Genomic DNA, 19,091 nt, shown 5'->3' with positions numbered 1-19,091 from the left:
TGATTCCTCCCTCCTAAGTCCCCTCCACCCCACCACCTTTAGGAGGCACCACCAGCCTAGCTCCCCAGATGCCCCCACCCCCACCCCGCGCCCCAAATTCCTGGGGTTGGGAAATCAGAACACTTTGGCACTGAACTCATCCCATTTCTTCCTCCCTCCCTGATGTACAGACTCCCTCTCTGTTTCAACACGGACACTCAGACTCACAATTACAGCTCATTACCCTATCAGGTGGTTGGATCTGAGTCACTGTGGGGAGGGACCCTGAACCGCCCAGCCCTGCCACCTTCTCCCAAGCTACGCTATAAGGAGTAGCGGTGTGGAGGAGGACTTTGGGAAGACAAGGGCATCTGGGGAGGGAGAGAGCAGGCTGCAGACCCAGAGGGAGGGCGAACAAGAAGCCAGAAGGAAGGAGAGAAGGGAGGAGGGCCGGTAGACATCAGGGAAGCGACAGGGCCTGAAAGGGAACCTGGGTGGAAAGAAGACACTCAGGGAGAGGAAGTGAGGCAGAGATGAAGCTAAAGGGGTCTCTGGCCTGCCTCCTGCTGTTCCTGCTCCTGGGCAGTGGGGAGGCTAGCCCGCTGCAGAGTGGAGAGGAGAACACCAGAGAAGAAGCTGGGGAAGCCATTGGACACGGGGTGGGAGAGGCCTTGGGACACGTGCTGGGAGAAGCCACCATCCACGGAATCGAGAAGGCCATTGGCCGAGGTACTGGAAAGACAGAGGGCTTGGGAATCAGGGAGGCCAGGGACCCCCACTTGGGGGATGCTCTTGCCCACAAGCTTAAGGAAGCGAGCCACGCTCTTAAAAACACTGGGAGTGAGGCCGGCAGACAGGCTGAGAATATCATCGGACACGGAGTGGACCCTGCCCACAGGTCCTGGCAGGGGACGCCCGGCAGCAATGGAGCTTGGGTGAGTGGCTGGAAGGCCGCTGCGGAAATGGGAGGCTATGGGCAGTTGGGCTGAGGATCCCGGGAAGCAGGTGAAAGGAGGGATGCCTCCTCATCGATGGCGATCCTTCCACGTCAGGCCTCCCTCCTCCACTGCCCTGGGTCTCTCTCCACCTGCCTGCCCCTGTGTCCTGCTCTGGTTCCTCTCTCTCTGAGTTGCTCTGCCCGCTCTCCTCCACCCCAGAGTGAGGAGGTCACACACACTCAGTACAGCCATGTCGTTCTTTCAGGGAACCAATGGGCAGCCTCCATCTGGAGGCCATGGCATCCCTGGCTCTCAGGGCAGCTCTGGAGACCCAGGGGACACCCAGGACCACGTGTTCTCTGGAGGCTCAGGTGGAAGCTTTGGAGCTAATGCTCAGGGAGGCTCCTGGGGCCAGGAAGGCCACAGAGGGGCATTCAAATCGGGGGCCAACTCTCAGGTAAAGTAACCATCAACTGATGCTTGCCCCCTCCGTGCCCTCAAGCCCACACTCTTGGCGCCTCCCCCGTGTCCTTCCTGATCTCAAGCTCATCTCACCCTTCCTGCAGGGAACCGCGCCCCAACCTGGTTCAGTGAGAAGCAGCAACAACAGAAATACAGAAGTAAGAGGAAGAGCCTGGAGAGGGAGAGGTGTCTGGATGCATGTGATAGAAACTGGGAGAGATATAGCGGAGAGAAAGATGGGCAGGGGAGGGATGGAAGGAAGAAGCATAACAGTTGGGGAGAGACGGGTGTGGGGACTAGGATCAGAAGAGTGAGCTAGGCTTGGGGGGAGAGAGGCACTGGGACAGGAAGCCAAGCCGAGGATGCAGGAGAGCCTGGCCCCGGGGAACAGCTTCGGCTGGAACCCCACCCGTCCCCTTCCCTCCACAGTGCACCACCCCCCCTGGCTCAGGTGGAAGCTCTGGCAACTCTGGGGTAAGAGGACGGGGCAAACTGAAGCATTTTTGCACGGGGAGGAGACAGAGAAACTCTACTCAGCTCACACTGGGCGGGAAATATTCCTGAGGGAGGAGGGAGAGGGAGGAAAGCCTTCTCCCTTGGTGTTCTCATCTTTAGACCTCACTCTGGTCTCTTGGCTCAGACGGTAAAGAATCTGCCTGCAATGAGGGAGATCAGGGTTGGATCCCTCGGTGGGGAAGATCCCCTGGACAAGGCAATGGCTATTCACTCCAGTCTTCTTGCCTGGAGAATCCCATGGACAGGGGAGCCTGGTGGGCTACAGTCCTTGGGATCGCACCGAGTCGGACAGGACTGAAGTGACTGACGCTGGTCTCTTCCTGCTCCTCAGGGAAGCAGCAGCAGTGGCGCCGGCAGCAGTAACGGTGGAGGCGGCAAGGACGGCGGCAGCAATGGCAGCGGCAGCAATGGCGGCGGCAGCAGTATCGGTGGAGGCAGCAATGGCGGCGGCAGCAATGGCGGCGGCAGCAGTATCGGTGGAGGCAGCAATGGCGGCGGCAGCAGTAACGGTGGAGGCAGCAATGGCGGCGGCAGCAGTAACGGTGGAGGCGGCAATGGCGGCGGCAGCAATGGTGGCGGCAGCAGTATCGGTGGAGGCAGCAATGCAGGCAGCAGTGGCAGCTCCGGGTCCAGCTCGGTATGTTCTACTCTTTTGTTGAAGGCAGAGATGGGGGCCCTGGTGGTCCCTGCTGAGGACACTCACTCCAGGGTCTTCCTGAAAGCTGCCAGCCCCAGGGTAGCTGGCGTCAATGGAGTTGTCATCCCAGGCCCCCCAGCTCATGTTGCCCACCTTCCAGACCCACCAGGCGGTGCCACTGACACGTGCCCTCTAATTCCAGAAGAATTTACTGGAATTAGTTTACTGCCTTTACCCTAGCCCCTTGCCATCCACTTGGTGACGGGGGATGCTGTCTCCTGTCTAACCTCTGCTCCTGCAGGCATGTCTACTTGATGAATCTGACCAGAGCTGGGTGGTGGATGGAGCCAGAGAGGTGGGCCCAGGGAAACATGACACTTATTTGGGAAGCTCCCAGGAGGACGGGGACAGGACCACATGTGGAGACTTAAGGACACTTACAGAACTTCGGTGTAGATGCTAACAATAGTGTCCCCACAGGAGGGATGAGAGGGTCAGTAGGGGACCATGACCTGGGAGCTGGATGAGGGTGGAGCTCCGACCAGGGGGCCTGCAGAGAGGGGGCACAGCTGGCTTTTTTGGGGTTCTGGGAAAGGTCTCAGGCAAGAACAAGCCAGGTGCTGTAAGCTGCCATAACTTACTGCTCTCTGTACCACCCGCTTTCCCTCCATCTAGGACACTAGAAATTCTGATCATGGTGGCTCCTCCCAGGTAAGGGTTCTAGGGGTCCCTTCTCCTCTCTAGGTTCCAGGAGAGGGTGAGGGGATGGGGACAATCCCTACTTCGGGAACTCTGGGCCCTTCCAAGTCCTTTGAAGCCCCCACACGGACTCTTGCTCTCCCTTGTAGGGAAACAATCCCAACTCCTCCTCGGGGGGCAGAGTTGGAAGTGGTGGCGGGAACAAACCCGAGGTGAGTGTGAAGAGGCATGGAAGGTGGGCAATGGTGGGAGAGGACAGCTCCCTCAGTCCCCACAAGGAACGGGGGCGGATGCTGATGGGGTGATGGACCCAGGCCAGCCTTGGGGTGCGAAGGCTGCAGTCTGCAGGGCTGGACTAGGTGTCTGGGTGGGGACCAAGAATCTTCTCTTTGTCTCTCCCACAGTGTGACAACCCGCACGTGTCCGGGGGATCTGGGGGTCAGGTGAGAGCTGAACCTGCAGCAACTGCAGTTCATCCTTGCAGTGATGCCCCCTCCTCACTGCAGCTCCTCTCACCCCTCTCCTAATGCGAGCCTCTGTCTCGACCCTGTCTGTGGGGAATTTACAGTCCAGGGGGAGGAAACCATGGGCATGCTCCTCAAAAGACTAATTAGCTCCCGAGTAATAATTAATTGTAGGTCCTTACATGATCTATCTCACGTTAGACCACAGACTGGGGCTGTGAACAATGGAACGAAAACCAGTCCTTTTAGAAACAGGATTGTTTCAAATGTCCTATACCCAACCAGTGAACAGAATTCGGTGATGAGTTTTGAAACTGATTTTGAAAGCGTACCTTTCCCTCTTAGTTATCCTGGAAATCTGGCTCTCTGTCAGCACCTGCTGAGCTGACAGAGGAGGTGTTGCGCTAAGGTCCACAGGCAGCGCCCAGAGGTCTTGTGAAAATGCAGATTCTGATTCAGCAGGACTGGGGTGCGGCTGAGACTCTGGTTTCCAATAAGCGTCCTGCCGAGGCTGCTAGCCTATGTGAGAGGACGAGGAGCACGCCCAGTGGGGAGGAGGGCACTACAGCGAGAAGGCTCTGTGAAGAGATCCTCACATGTCAGGGACACTAACCTTTTATGGGTAGGCAGGTTTTAAGAAACCTCCCAGTGTGTAATTCTATTTTTAGTTTTCTTTTTGTACACCAAAGTCTTAAATACGTAGTGAGGTGGAAAAACAGACAAAAATAACAGAATAATCAGTCAGTTCAGTTCAGTCGCTCAGTTGTGTCCGACTCTTTGTGACCCCATGGACTGCAGCACGCCAGGCCTCCAGTCCACCAACTCCCGGAGTCCTCCCAAACTCATGTCCATCGAGTCGGTGATGCCATCCAACCATCGCATCCTCTGTCATCAAGGGGATATTTATTATATTTTCTTTATTTACTTGACTTGCCCCACAGTGGGATCTTAGTTCCCCGTGCATGCGTGTTAAGTTGCTTTAGTCGTGTCCAACTCTTTTCGACTCTATGGACTGTAGCCCACCAGGCTCCGCTGCCCATGGGGATTCTCCAGGCAAGAATTCTGGAGTGGGTTGCTGTACCCTCCTCCAGGGGATCTTCCTGACCCAGGAGTTGAACCCATGTCCTTTATGTCTCCTGCATTGGCAAGCGGGTTCTTTACCACTAGCGCCACCTGGGAAACCCCTTAGTTCCCTGACCAGGGATCAAACCTGCACCCCCTGTATTGCAAGGAGGAGTCTTAACCACTGGGCCGCAGGGGAAGTCCCAGGGGGATATTTTTTAAAACCAAATGTAAGAAGACAGAATTGACAAGTGGAAAGGCAGTGAATTTTGAGTTAAAAGATGGAGGTTTGAATACCAGCAGTATCACCTGTCATCTGTGTGTCTCCAGGCAAGTCAGTTGACCTCGCTGAGCCTGGGCTTCCTCTTCTGTCAAAAAGGGACAGCGAAGCTAACTTGTTGACCCCCGTCAGTTACTGCAGAGCTTTCTGCATCGTAATCACACCAAGGTGGTTCAGAGTCCTGGCACTGGAGTCTAACACGGAGACAGGAGCTGAGAAAAGCTGCTGGGCAGCTCTCTGCTTGTTTCCTTCTGTAAAGCAAAGCCGTTTCCACATGGGAAAGTGGTGGAAAGAGGCACAGTGCCCCATGCACAGTGGGACTACATGTTGGCTACTAGTGGTGTTTGGGGAGCAAAGAATGGGGGGAAGAAAGAATATGGATTTGATTCAAGGGACTGGGTAAGGTTAGTCTGGAGAGCAAGCAGCAAGTCAGTCCAGGAAGGCTTTCTGGAGGTGGCGGCTCTTAAGTGCGGTGGAAAGAAGAAGTGGGGTGGATGGCTCGACAGAGAGTACACAGTACAAAGGCTGAGAAGAGAGAGGTGATAGGCGCCATGCATGACAGGATGCATGGAGCCTTGAACATCAGTCCCCTTTTCCCCACCCAGGGGCAGGGCTCCCGTGGAGAAGGCGAAGCTGTCAGTGGAATCAACACCTTGGTGAGTGAGAACACCTCTCTTCTTGGGTCGGGACCATGGTGTCAAGCACCCCTGCCTGCCCTCCCCACCCCACGACACCTGTGCCTCCCACCCCTGCCTCCAGCCCTCAGAGTGGGTTCTTACTCTCCTTCTGTTTCTCATTGGTCCCTTAGAACTCTCAGACATCTTCTGAGCCCTTCAACTTCGACACTTTCTGGAAGGTGAGTTCGGCAGGAGTGCTCTGCTCATTCTTTTTTGGAAACCAAACCTGTGTCTCTTGGTCCCACAGGCTGAAGTCTTTGGGCTATTGGGTTGGCCAAAATGTTCGTTCCAGTTTTTCCATACCGTCTTTGGGAAAACCCAATCAAACTTCTGGCCAACCCAATATAATGATTGTCAGCAGTGGCCCTTGACCTCTCTTGTCCTGAGGCCCTGAGTCAATCACACTATGTCCAATTTGGCCATTCTTCTTCTTCTTCTTTTTTTTTTTCCTGCAGAATTTTAAATCCAAGCTGGGCTTCATTAACTGGGATGCCTTAAACAAGGTAAGGGCTGGAAGGCCGCGTCATTCTGATCTTTTTAAGAGAGGGATGTAGAGAAGAAAGCTAAACTCCAGCTAGGTGAGCCAGGGAACAGTGATGATGGTCATTAAGAAGGCATTTCCGCCATTTAAAAAGAAAAGATAAAAACGAGGAGGAAGGACAGCAGAGACCTGAAAAGAGAGGGAGAATTTCAAAACAGCTGGGAGTGGGGGATAAGGAGGGAGCAGGTTTCTTTCACCTCTCAACATGCAGACCTGAACAGTCCTGAACCTCAGTTTCCCCGGAGAGTAAGTAGATCTAATCCCCAGGAACCAGGGAGGGAGCAGAGGCAGAGAGAGGCAGGGCATAGACTGAATAATCACGGGAAGCTAAAGTTCACCTGAGGATTGATGCCAAGAGAGAAAGGAAAAGGGAATGAACACTGCACGTATCAGTCTGGGCCCTGCACATACGTAATCTTAGGAGATGCTCGGAGCCCAGAACCCTCTTGTCCTTCTTCCCTGCCTACTCCTTGCTCTTGCAGGGGAAGCCCTGGTCGGGCTGGTCTGATACCAGAATAGCAGATGTATCTCCAGAGCAGAGGGGGTGGACTGGAATGGGGGCTGAAGGACAAATAAATGATTCAAATACCAAAGGCAGAAGCTGCAATCGGTGGTCCACTGATCCTTTTGTTTGATTCATTTTCAAAGAATAATATGGCAACACTGGGCTCCTCTTTCTATGGCCTGTGAGAGCCCAGAGCTGAGAAGCAGCTGCCTCTTGCCACTGGGGCTTGCTCTCCAGTGGTCAGACGCCCCCTGCCCATCCCAGTCCTACTAGCCACCTGATTGGAGAAACTAGAGTTCCTGACCCTTCAAGTAAAAGAATGCAGACTAGGATTCTTGCCCTCCAAAACTCATGGGGGAGGGAGATGGTCGGTGGGGAGACAGAAAGGCAGTCCCCACCTCAGGAACGTCACCCTCTGGGAATAAGATGGGGACCGAAAGATGGAAGTTGCAGAAGCTCCCAGCTACAGCAGAGTCCTGGCTTGGAGGGACGAAATGAACAAAACAGCCTTTTCTATTTCATAGAGAATGGTCTCTGGTAAGGGTAAGACTCCTTGCCGTGGACCATGCTCAGGCCTGTGAGCATGGGCACTTAAGAATTTAATGGGAGAACCAGGGCATGCACAGATACTTCCCAGGGGGTCAAACGTTTTTGCACATCTAGGGGGGCAGTAAAGGGAGTGCTCGCCGCCAGGCAGGATTCATTGGGGGCGGCTCCCCCAGGAGCAGATCTCCCAGGAAAAGGACAGAACACAAAGAGATGGGCAGAGAAGAGGAGGGAGAGATCCACCTCCTTCCTTCCTTCCTTGGTAGGGGGAGGGGCAATGAGGGAGCCAGGACTCGGCCAGATGAGGAGTGAGGACAGGGGACCACACATTCCTGGCAGGTATGGGGGTTTCCAAGCCCAGGAGCTGGACTTGACTGGATGACAGCCATGGGCGCAAAGGTCCCTGTAGATTTCTGATGTGGAGGTCCCATCTACCCCTGCCTTGGTCCACTGCTCACCGAATCCCTAGTCCTTGAGCTCCCCCTTGGATCTTCTTTCTTTGCCCAGGACCAGAGGAGCTTTCGCACCCCATGACTTCCAGACACGGAGCTACCAGATGGAGGGGAGCCCCCACCCTGACCCATTCTTTAAACACCACTATCTCCCTACTAACCTCAACGCTTGCTCCAAAATAAATCTCAGCTATCCCACATTCCTGGTCTCTGCTCCTTTCTTAACGTCTCCACTGTTGTTCTGGGGGATGGGGAGGGGGCGGGGTGGTTGGAAGGGGGGACTTCGGCTCCACATCTCTGGGAGGTGGGCAGGTAGTAAGGTGGGAAGGTCCAGGGGGCAGACCTGAGGTTGTGTTCTCCCTGAGGCTGGGGATGGAGGGGGTGGAACTGGGCTAGAGAAGAAAGCTGTCGTGTGCTGTGAGGGTGACGGAGGGGTGGCTGATGGCTCCAGAGACCTAGCCTCCCTCTCCCTGTCCCCCAAAACAGTATTCTGGTGTCCCTAGAGGCACCAGCTCCCCCCAGACCTCAGTCACAGTGAATTCTGAAGGCTGAGGGAGGCAGGAGCAGGGGTACAGGTGAGGGTGGGTTGGGGACAGGCGCCTTGCTCACCGGCTCGCTCCCCACTTCCATCCGCAGGGCCAAGCCCCACCCCCCAGCACTCGTGCCCTCCTCTACTTCAGGCGGCTCTGGGAGGTAGGAGAACTCTCACTCTTTGAAGAACTGGGAATCCTGGTGATCCTGTCCTTCTTCCCTCCCTCCCTCAAGGCAGCTACCCCTCTGCTCCAGTCTACCTGTCACAAAATTCCCCCTCTTCCCACTTCTGAGATGCATCATCTCCCCCAAGTCTTATCACCAGTACCATCAGCAATGTAACACCCTCAGTCTCCTGGAGGATTATCTTCATCTAACCCCAAACTACACCCAGGCGCCAAAACCCGTTCTTGCACGTGATCTTGAAACTTTCACAACAGGCTGCCACACTCCACCCTCTGAATCCTCTTTCCCTGTGGCCCACTCATCTTTCCTTCTTCCTTCAGGATTTCAAACACAACACCCCTTTCTTGAACTGGAAAGTCATTACTGAGGTAAGGGCTGTAGAACCTCTGGTTTGGGGGTCAGGACACTCGGGGGACACGAGGTTCGGGGCCCCTGGGCAGCTGCTTGGAGATTCGGTTCTGCTTCCTCCCTGCTGAGGGAAGGTGCCTCCCTCGGTCCCTTCTTTCCTCCTTGTGTGCATGCCCAGTGGAGGTGGGGTGGGAGAGGGAAGCTGTGAGTCATGGAGAAGGAGCTGGGTGGGAGGTCCTCCCCGGGATAAAAGCCGAGGTCGCGAGTCAAGGGCTCCACAGGCGGGAGATCATGAAGTCGGCCACTGTCTCATCTCTGCTGTTGCTCCTGCTGTGTGTGGCCTGGTTCGGGGGGAGCCACAGCTGGGTGGGTACTGCAGGGGGAGCAGGGGGCAGGGGTCACGGGGTGGGGGAGATGGAGGGGCCTGGGGCTGGGCTCAACTCTCAGGGCCGGAACAGGGTCACTCAGGAGGAAAGCTGAAGGCCAGCGGGAGGGTAGTATCTATCGGGGGAGGAGGAGGAGGGAGGGTCAAGGTCGCGTGCAGGCAGGTGCCGGGGTGGGTGGGTGGGGGTCTGGTTATCTGAGTTCTGGGAAGGACGGGCAGGGCCTTAGTGTCCTGTTGAAGGCCACACTTGGGTTTCGTGGGGCTAGTGGCCTTCGGGAATCAGGACTCTTGGGCACTGAGGCCAGGGCCGCCGGCTCCCTTGTCCACGTGGGCACGTGAGGCTGGACAGATGGGGACACGTTGTCTTGATTTTTTTCTAGAAAAGCTAGGGCTTTCAACTGTTCACAACTAATTGAATTTACACATGCGGACCAAGCCAAAAAATGCCTGTGGAGGCCTGAGGTCCTCCAGTTTGTGTCCACGTTTTTGGGGCTAGTAGTGGGGTTAGAAGTTAGTGACAGAAAGAACGAAAAAGAAGTCAATGGCAGGTATGGATAAGGTTGAGTGTTAAGCCAGATTTGGGGAGAAGATCCTGAGCCTAAGAAAGAGACAGGCAAGATTTCCCCTTGCCTTGATCAGAGGAGGGGACGTGGCCTGTCCATCTGCAGTGCTTCTTCTTTTTAAAAAATATTTACTCATTTCCTTGGCTGTGCTGGGTCTTAGTTGCAGCATGCAGGACCTTTGATCTTTGTTCTGGCATGGGGACCCTTAGTTGAGCCATGTGGGATCTTAGTTCCCTGATCAGGGATTGAAGCCGGGCCCCCTGCATTGGGAGTGCAGAGTCTTAGCCACTGGACCACGAGGGAAGTCCCTGCAGTGCTTCTTAAGGGCTCTGTCTGCTTTCCTGTATTTCTTCTTTGCCTCTCTCTCCTTTGACTTGACCTCCGTGGGAACCAGCCGGGCCTTCCAAAGACCCTGTAGAGAACAGCATTTGGGAAGAGGGATCACCAGGCCTGTGAGGGGAGCAGGGTGTGTTGCAGGCTGAAGATGGGTGGGGCTGACTCTGGAGCTCCGCCCTGGGAGCTTGCATAGGTTCCTTCACTTGTTATTCTGGCTCAGGCCAGTACTGCAGGTGCCTGGGTGATGGTGGGGCTGCCAAACCTGTTCTCTCCTCCTCGCTGCCCACTGAGTGTGGCAACCTGTCCTCTATCTATCTGGGCCATCAGTTTCCTCCCAGCCCGCCGCCTTCACCATAGGCAGCACCTATCACGGACCCCGAGAGGGGTGGGTGGGCCGGGTGGGATGCTGGCCTCCAGAAGGAGGGCAGAGCCTGGGTGGTGAGAGTCCGGCAAGGCCTGAAGGACCATGAGGCTGCCCTTGTTCTGACTCCCCCTTCCTTCCAGGGCGAGGACATGCCTTCGCTTCAGAAGAGGGCAGGTGGGGCTGGCCAGGTGAGTCCCTCCCTCAGAATGCCCTAGAAGGCCCATGGCCCCTTTCTGCCTGGCTCTTGTGCATGCTAAGTCACTTCAGTTGTGTCCAACTTTTTGTGACCCTATGGACTGCAGCCCACCAGGCTCCTGTGTCCATGGGATTCTCCAGGCAGGAACACTGGAGTAGATTGATATGCCCTCCTCCAGGGAATCTTCCTGACCCAGGGATCGAACCCACCTCTCTTATGTCTCCTGCATTGGCAGGAAGGTTCTTTACCACTAGCACCACCTGGGAAGCCCACCTGGCACTTGGTCTGGCCCATCTGAAATTCTCCCTCCTCATGCCTGTTTCTATCATTTTCTCAGCCTGGCACAGGATGGCAAGACGCAGTAGCTGGGACTGCTAAGGTGAGCTAATTGCCACCTGACCACCTGATTCAGACTTCCCTTCTTTCCTTGGTCTCCTCTGCCCACCTCCTCAGTGACACCTGAGATGCTGGGAGAGGCAGAGAAGGACGAGGGAGGCCAGGCCATCTGGGCTGGGAGGTGAAGTGAGGTGAAGGGGTGGGTGTGGCTAAGGAGATGCCACAGAAGCAAACACAATGATGTGAGGAGGGGAGGAGGCAGGGGCTTGGAGAAAGGTCCAGCCAGAGCAGGGGGTTGGGGGTAAAATGCCTTCATCCCTTCTCTCCTGTCCCCCTACCCACCCACGGCCCCCACTGCTTCCTTCCACAGAACTACAATTACAACCATCAGGGACCTCCTGCAGCCCTTGGCGGGCAGTACCCAGCCAAGACACCCGCTAAGGTAAGACTTGCAACTGCCCACCCACTCAGAAGAGTTTACAGGGGAACTGTGATTTCATCGCATGCCATGGAGAAAACTGGGATCCTCTCAGTGAGGAACATAAGCCTTCTCAAAAATTACAGGACCCACGGCAAATCTGCTCTCTATCTCTAACTGCTGACCTTTCTCGGGGAGAGGAGGCTGGCCCAGAGACTCTTGGTTGGTGGGAAAATGAAAGCTTTTCATAAAGGAAGTAACAGGAAAGAAAAGTGAGGATTTTGCTTTATTCAGGCTCAAAGAAACAATTTTATAAATTCAGTAAAGGAATATGCTGAATACTAATTTGGCTGGTTAACAAACAAACGAACTGCCAGTATTTCCCTCCATCTCTTGGAATAATAAAGCCCCTGCCCTCGGGGACTTCTTCTGAGAGATCAGAAACTGCCTGCTGATTGAAAGGAGGTGAAGCTGCAGTTAATACTCCTGTGGGTATCCACTTTGCTCATCCCCCGGGCAGGCAGAGGGAGACCTAACTTTCCTCTTCTCACTTCCCTTGGTCAGTGCACGCTCAGGGACCACGTTCAGTATCATCTTGGGTAAAAAGCACGCAGGATGAGAAACTGGCTGTGGCCGAAAGGCTGCCGTCAGACCAAAGGATCTCTGGGATGACTCTGGTCTGAACGTGCTGAGGCCACAGGCCCCTCCTGAGCCCTGAGGACATGGCTGATACAGAGCAGTCATGGAGGCCCTCACCTCACCTCATCTGATCTTCTCTTTACAGGGGGGAGTCACGGTTTCTTCCTCGGTAAGTTCTGGGCCAGAGAAAATTTGGATCTCGAGAGAAGGGGTCTGAGGCCAGAGGGTGCATGGGGGATGATGCGCTGTCCATTCAGACCTTCTCCTTGCCCCACAGGCTTCCCGGACGCACCCTGGCCTGCTGCAGTGGGTGAAGTTTTGGTAGGTGAGTATCAGGAGCTGAGGCACAGTCACCTGGGGTCAGGGCTGGGGGCTGGGCATTCCCTTTGTTCTAGAAGAACATGCTAAAGGTATTAAGGAGGAGGAGACACCTGAGTGAGGCGTGTGGAGAAAGACTCATAAGAAAGTGACCGGGAACTTCCCTGGTTGTCCAGTGGTTAAGACTCTGAGCTTCCAATGCAGGGGGTGTGGGTTCGATCCCTGGTTGGGGAACTAAGATTCCCGCATGGCTTGGCCAAAAAATGTTTTTAAAAATTAAAAGAATATACTTTAGTTAAAATAAATACTTGGAAGAGTTTTTTAAAAATGACCTAGAACACTGGGAATGTACCCTCTGAGTGCTGCGTGGGGCCAGGCAGGGACAGAAATGAACACTAGAGTAAGGAGCGGGAACAGGATAGGAATTGTGTGTGGAGGGGGGAGGGGGCTGCGGGAGGGGTAATACTTGTTTTAGGGAGGAGAGAGAGAGGAGACAGCAGGTGGCAAGGGCAGGACACGAGGGAACTGTGGGTGCAGCAGCTGGGGGAGATGAGAGAACGCCTGGTTTCAACAGATCTGGGAGTGGCTGGTGTTCTACCCTTTTCTCTGTTCTCTTCTTCTAGACAAGCACTTCCGACCGTGACTGAGGCCCTGAGAAACATGGGTCGTCAAGGGACCGGACTGTGCCCGGGCCCCAGCTCTTGGTCTGAGCGCCAACACCTGCCTTTTCTAGCTTGGGGTCCTGCCTGCCTGTCCCTTGTCTCCCCCCACACACTGTGGTGGTGTCTCCTTGACCACCAGTCTCAGTGGTACCCCAGTCGTTTCTTCACCAGCTCCATTTTGTGACCTGAAGTCACCGTGACGAAAATTCAGAAGGAGCGTCCTACTTTAGTTTCTCTGTGGAAATAAAACACGAATCTTGTATCCCTAAGACTTTGGCAGATTTTATTCTTTAATACGACAATGATGGTCTGGGTCAGGGAGGAGGGAAGACGGGTTTGGGGCGAGTAACTCACCTTCTTCCTGAGTGCGCTCAGTCACTCAGTCGTGTCCGACTCTTTTTGACTCTATGGACTGTAGCCCGCCAGGCTCCTCTGTCCATGGAACTCTCCAGGCAAGAATACTGGAGTGGGTTGCCATGCCCTCCTCCAGGGGATCTTCCCCACCCAGGGATCAAACCCACATCTCCTGCATTGCAGGCAGATTCTTTACCATTGAATCACTGGGCTGCCGTCTATGGGGTCACTCAGAGTTGGACATGACTGAAGCGACTTAGCAGCAGCAGCAGCAGCAGCACTGGAGAAGCCCCTTCCTCCTGAGAGGGGTGTACAAAATGACTGACATGAGGGGGAAGGGGAGGTTCAGTTCCCAGGGCTTAGCTCAGGGCCTGGCACAGGGTGGGCCCCAAATAGCTGATGAAGAAATGAAAGAAGCCAGGCCCAAAGCGGACTTAGGGGAAATGACGTGCATCTGTTTCTCACGTTTGTCCTTAAGCCGGGGTTCCTGCTTTATATTCATCTCTGAATCTCAGGGGCTTCCCTGGTGGCTCAGACGGTAAAGAGTGCAGTGCAGGAGACCCGGGTTTGATCCCTGGGTCAGGAAGATCCCCTGGCAAAGGGAATGGCAACCCACTCCAGTATTCTTGCTTGGAGAATTTCATGGACAGAGGAGCGTGGCGGGCTCCAGTCCACGGGGGTCGCAAAGAGTCGGACACGACTGAGCCAGGAACACTTTCACACTTTCCGGATCTCACCTGGTTAGGGAGGGCCTTGCAGTACCTCCTCGCAGCCACAGGGGGGAGAGCGCGTCTGTCCCGGGCTGCCGTTCTGTCCTTCCAGCTGACTTGACAGCTGGCTTCCTTCAGGGAGTGTGAGTGAGCGACAGAAACTGCTGGACCTCACGTTGCCTCCTGCCAATCCCTGAGGGATTGAGGGAGAAGCTGGGGATTGAGGGATCGAGGTGGTCAACATAGTTCTGGACTTGGGGCGTTCATGGTCCAAAGGGCTGAAAGCCACCCTCTAAAGTTTGAAGCAGGTTGAGGCCCTCTGGTGTAAAGGATTCTCAAAATAGCAGGCCAGCCCTTTCTCCTGCCGGGACCTCTGAAGCAGCTTATTGATGTAGCCTCTGACTTTTGAGTTTCTCCTAACATCCATTCTCCCACAGCAGCCAGGGAGGCTCCCCTGCTCAGAATCCCCCATAAACCCCTCTGTTGTTTGGTAGCTAAATCATTTCTGACTCTATGGCCACCCCATGGACTGTAGCCCACCAGGCTCCTCTGTCCGTGGGATTCTCCAGGCCAGAACACTGGAGTAGGCTGCCATTTCCTTCTAGGGGATCTTCCAGACTCAGGGATGGAACCCCTGTTTCCTGCATTGGCGGGCAGGTTCTTTACTGCTGAGCCACCAGGAAAGCCCACAAATTCAATTAACCGTTGAATAAAATTTCAACCCCTGAGCACGGCTCAGCTTGTTCTGGCTCTCGTCTCTCTGTCCAATGTCAACCCAGATGTGTCTGGACAGTTTACCAAAGAACATTGCTGTTACCTATCCCTGAAACCCCGGATCATCGAAAGGCTAAAACTTTAATGACTTTTGGTCTAAATGCAAATCCCCAAGCCAGCTTAACCAAGGACACCTCCCCAACCACTCTCACATCACCTGATCTTATTTTCTTCACAGAGCTTGTCATCCTCTGAAATGATCTTGTTTCTTAAATTTTTTTGTTAGGTTATAATCTGTCTCCTTTAATGGAACAGAAGCTTCACAGGACAGGTTTCTGTCCATTTCGAATCCTCAGCACCAAGAGCCAAAAAAAGCTGTTTAATAAACATTTGGGAATTAGAGAATAGAAGAGGGGTCAACATTAAGTGGGTTCAACAAAGTCTTAGCCTCTGTCAGCCACTTGTGAACGTAGTTTACAAGGTATAAGAAGTATTGAGATAAAGTAGGTAAATGAGATGGTCTATCTCCAAGTTGGTCAGCTTTTACATCATATTCTGGGAATATTCATCCACGAGAACTGCATGAAAATTTTCCAATTCGGTCGTCGTTTGATATTTTTGAAAAGACAAAAGTAATTCTGGTATCTGTCTGGCACAGGTCACTGTCAAGCAGGAACAAAATCTTTGCACGGAATGTGTTAGTCATTATCCTCGGGCTTTTACAACCTTGGTTTGAATCTGTCATAATGAAATAAAACTCTATTTCTTGAAAAAGAAAAAAAAGAATTAAGTGGGCTCATCTAGGAAGTCTTCCTGGGAGAAGTTTAAGCAAAGTGTACACAGAGCAGAGGGTGGGCGGCAAGGGAAGATGCCAGACCTGCTGGGCAACGTGACTGCGTTCTTGGGTGTGACCGCAACACCGACCCAGGGAGAAAAGGATGAGACAGGGATGCCGTGGGCTCTGCCTCTCCATACCCCATACCTCATACCCTGGCCCCCTTTCTCTCCAAGGATTCTAGGCTTTTCATCTCGATGTTCACCAAGACCCTGAGACCCTAGCGTGCATCCCTTCCCTGAGCCCAAGGAGGCTGACTCCCAGCCCCTAGGTGTGTCTGTAATGTAGCAATCAGGGTTGGGCCTCGCCTCCCACCCACACTCAAGTTCTGGCAGATTTGGGGCGGAGTGGGCCAAGGCCTGTGGGAAAACAGGGGCTTACTGGTATTCTCGGAGTGAGAACTAGGAGATCAACCAGACTTGGGGCTGGGGTGACACAGAGGCAGGCTTGGTGACTCTGCCTGACTCCACTTACCCTGTGGGATGCAGCCAAAGCAAGGCTGAACCTGGGAAGATCCTCCTGCTTAGGGTCCCATTAACTGAACTGCGGGGACTCTCTCTGCCAATGAGGATCCTCCTGTGCCTCTCTTCCCAATCTCCCCAACCACTGGACGCTGGACGCTTGGGAAACACAAACTCACCGAGGCAGTTTAAATGGGGGAAAGGGAGTGAGCTGGGAGAGAGGGACACTAGACTCTAGATTAGCATTTACAGCATAAATCATGTAAAGCCAAAATTACCCTTGAAAATCAGGAAGGTGCCAAATGGAAATAATCATAAGCCCGGCACGGCCAGTTGTTTTTGTTTTAACTTTTAATTTTATATTGGAATATAGCCGATGAACAACACTGTGGTGGTTTCAAGTGGACAGCAAAGGGACTCAGCCATACGTATACATGTAACCATTCTCCTCCAAACTGCCTTCCCGTCCAGGCTGCTACATAACATTGAGCAGCCTGTGGCACACCCAGTTTGTTTTTCTCCAGAATGTGAACAGAATTTCTTGGGTTGTGCACATGAAACAATAGGCGTGTGTTTAGAGGCATTATGTAAAAGCACCTATCTTTAAACACTAGAAGACTATCTTTAAACACACCCTTGGTGTGGCAAGATGCTCAAACTATAAGAGGCATCTGGATCTTAGGCAATTGCAGGTTCATTCTGGGGCATATGCTCAGTGAGGACCATTTAGTCTCTTAGTTCTCTGTTTCCATTTGGTAACAACACAGCTTCAGTTAGTCAGTTCAGTCGCTCAGTCATGTCCAACTCTTTGGGACTCCGTGGACTGAAGCACGCCAGACCTCCCTGTCCATCACCAACTCCCAGAGTTTACTCAAACTCATGTCCATCGAGTCGGTGATGCCATCCAGCCATCTCATCCTCTGTCGTCCCCTTCTCCTCCTGCCTCCAATCGCTCCCAGCATCAGAGTCTTTTCCAGTGAGTCAACTCTTCGCATGAGGTGGCCAGAGTACTGGAGTTTCAGCTTTAGCATCATTCCTTCTAAAGAACACCCAGAACTGATCTCCTTTAGGGTGGACTGGATGGATCTCCTTGCAGTCCAAGGGACTCTCAAGAGTCTTCTCCAACACCACAGTTCAAAAGAATCAATTCTTCGGCACTCAGTCTTCTTCACAGTCCAACTCTCACATCCATACATGACCGCTGGAAAAACCATAGCCTTGACTAGACGGACCTTTGTTGGCAAAGTAATGTCTCTGCTTTTGAATATGCTATCTAGGTTGGTCATAACTTTCCTTCCAAGGAGTAAGCGTCTTTTAATTTCATGGCTGCAATCACCATCTGCAGTGATTTTGGAGCCCCCCAAAATGAAGTATGACACTGTTTCCACTGTTTCCCCATCTATTTCCCATGAAGTGATGGGGCCAGATGCTATGATCTTCGTTTTCTGAATGTTGAGCTTTAAGCCACCTTTTTCACTCTCCTCTTTCACTTTCATCAAGAGGCTTTTTAGTTCCTCTTCACTTTCTGCCATAAGGGTGGTATCATCTGCATATCTGAGGTTATTGATATTTCTCCTGGCAATCTTGATTCCAGCTTGTGCTTCATCCAGTCCAGCATTTCTCATGATGTACTCTGCATTTAAGTTAAATAAGCAGGGTGACAGTACTCCTTTTCCTATTTGGAACTAGTCTGTTGCTCTATGTCCAGTTCTAACTGTTGCTCCTGACCTGCATACCGATTTCCCAAGAGGCAGGTCAGGTGGTCTGGTATTCCCATCTCTTTCAGAATTTTCCACAGTTTATTGTGATCTACATAGTCCCATGGGTGGAGGAGCCTGGTAGGCTGCAGTCCATGGGGTTGTGAAGAGTTGGACATGACTGAGTGACTTCACTTTCACTTTTCACTTTCATGCATTGGAGCAGGCAATGGCAACCCATTCCAGTGTTCTTGCCTGGAGAATCCCAGGGACAGGGGAGCCTGGTGGGCTGCCGTCTATGGGGTCGCACAGAGTTGGACACGACTGAAGCGACTTAGCAGCAGCAGCAGCACACAGTCAAAGGCTTTGGCATAGTCAATAGAGCAGAAGTAGATGTTTTTCTGGAACTCTCTTGCTTTTTCCATGATCCAGCAGATGTTGGCAATTTGATCTCTGGTTCCTCTGCCTTTCCTAAAACCAGCTTGAACACCTGGAAGTTCATGGTTCACGTACTGTTGAAGCCTGGCTTGGAGTATTTTGAGCATTACTTCGCTAGTGTGTGAGATGAGTGCAGTTGTATGGTAGTTTGAACATTCTTTGGCATTGCCTTTCTTTGGGATTGGAATGAAAACTGCCCTTTTCCAGTCCTGTGGTCATTGCTGAGTTTTCCAAATTTGCTGGCATATTGAATGCAGCACTTTTACAGCATCATCTTTTAGGATTTGAAATAGCTCAACTGGAATTCCATCACCTCCACCAGCTTTGTTCATAGGGATGCTTCCTAAGGCCCATTTGACTTCGAATTCCAGGATGTCTGGCTCTAGGTGAGTAATCACACCATTGTGATTATCTGGGTCATTAAGATCCTTTTTGTACAGTTCTTCTGTGTATTCTTGCCACCTCTTCTTAATATCTTCTGCTTCTGTTAGGTCTGTACCATTTCTGTCCTTTATTGTGTCCATTTGCATGAAATGTTCCCTTGGTTTCTCTAATTTTCTTGAAGAGGTCTCTAGTCTTTCCCATTCTATTGTTTTCCTCTATATCTTTGCATTGATCACTGAGGAAGGCTTTCTTATCTCTCCTTGCTATTCTTTGGAAATCTGCATTCAATTGGGTATATCTTTCCTTTTCTCCTTTGCCTTTCACTTCTCTTCTTTTCACAGCTGTTTGTAAGGCCCCCTCAGACAACCATTTGGCCTTTTTGCATTTCTTTTCTTTGGGGATAGTCTTGATCCCTGCCTCCTGTACAATGTCACAAACCTCTGTCCATAGTTCTTCAG

General features: G+C 52.8%; 1 protein-coding gene across 6 annotated transcripts; it reads left to right on the top strand.

The window, feature by feature from the left end:
* The first annotated feature begins 323 nt into the window (after positions 1–323).
* DMKN (dermokine) lies at positions 324–13,309 on the top strand. 6 transcript variants are annotated; one of them, XM_044932235.1, is made up of 20 exons: positions 324–914; positions 1,183–1,374; positions 1,484–1,537; positions 1,809–1,853; positions 2,227–2,281; positions 2,411–2,532; positions 3,208–3,243; positions 3,381–3,443; positions 3,636–3,674; positions 5,643–5,693; positions 5,846–5,893; positions 6,170–6,217; positions 8,395–8,451; positions 8,796–8,843; positions 10,612–10,659; positions 11,005–11,046; positions 11,374–11,445; positions 12,206–12,229; positions 12,338–12,385; positions 13,002–13,309. In XM_044932235.1, exons 1-19 carry the CDS (start codon positions 513–515, stop codon positions 12,383–12,385), a joined length of 1,494 nt encoding a protein of 497 aa, XP_044788170.1. In that variant the 5' UTR covers positions 324–512; the 3' UTR covers positions 13,002–13,309. The 6 variants fall into 6 exon arrangements, with proteins under 6 accessions (XP_044788170.1, XP_044788167.1, XP_044788172.1 ...); XM_044932232.1 differs by having other exon boundaries at positions 2,227–2,344; XM_044932237.1 differs by lacking the exon at positions 1,183–1,374 and having other exon boundaries at positions 2,227–2,344.
* The last annotated feature ends 5,782 nt before the right edge of the window (positions 13,310–19,091 follow it).

This window comes from Bubalus bubalis, chromosome 18 (assembly GCF_019923935.1).
Source record: "Bubalus bubalis isolate 160015118507 breed Murrah chromosome 18, NDDB_SH_1, whole genome shotgun sequence".
In the NCBI taxonomy this organism is placed as follows: Eukaryota; Metazoa; Chordata; class Mammalia; order Artiodactyla; family Bovidae; genus Bubalus; species Bubalus bubalis.
This window is presented reverse-complemented; position numbering and strand designations above follow the sequence as displayed.

What these genes read in the sequence shown, in the direction of transcription:
- DMKN (XM_044932232.1), top strand. Translation starts at nt 513, where the DNA reads ATGAAGCTAAAGGGGTCTCTGGCCTGCCTCCTGCTGTTCCTGCTCCTG. An exon ending in CAGTAGCTGGGACTGCTAAG is followed by an intron (nt 11,047 to 11,373) that starts GTGAGCTAATTG and finishes TTCCTTCCACAG; the next exon opens with AACTACAATTACAACCATCA. An exon ending in GAGTCACGGTTTCTTCCTCG is followed by an intron (nt 12,230 to 12,337) that starts GTAAGTTCTGGG and finishes CTTGCCCCACAG; the next exon opens with GCTTCCCGGACGCACCCTGG.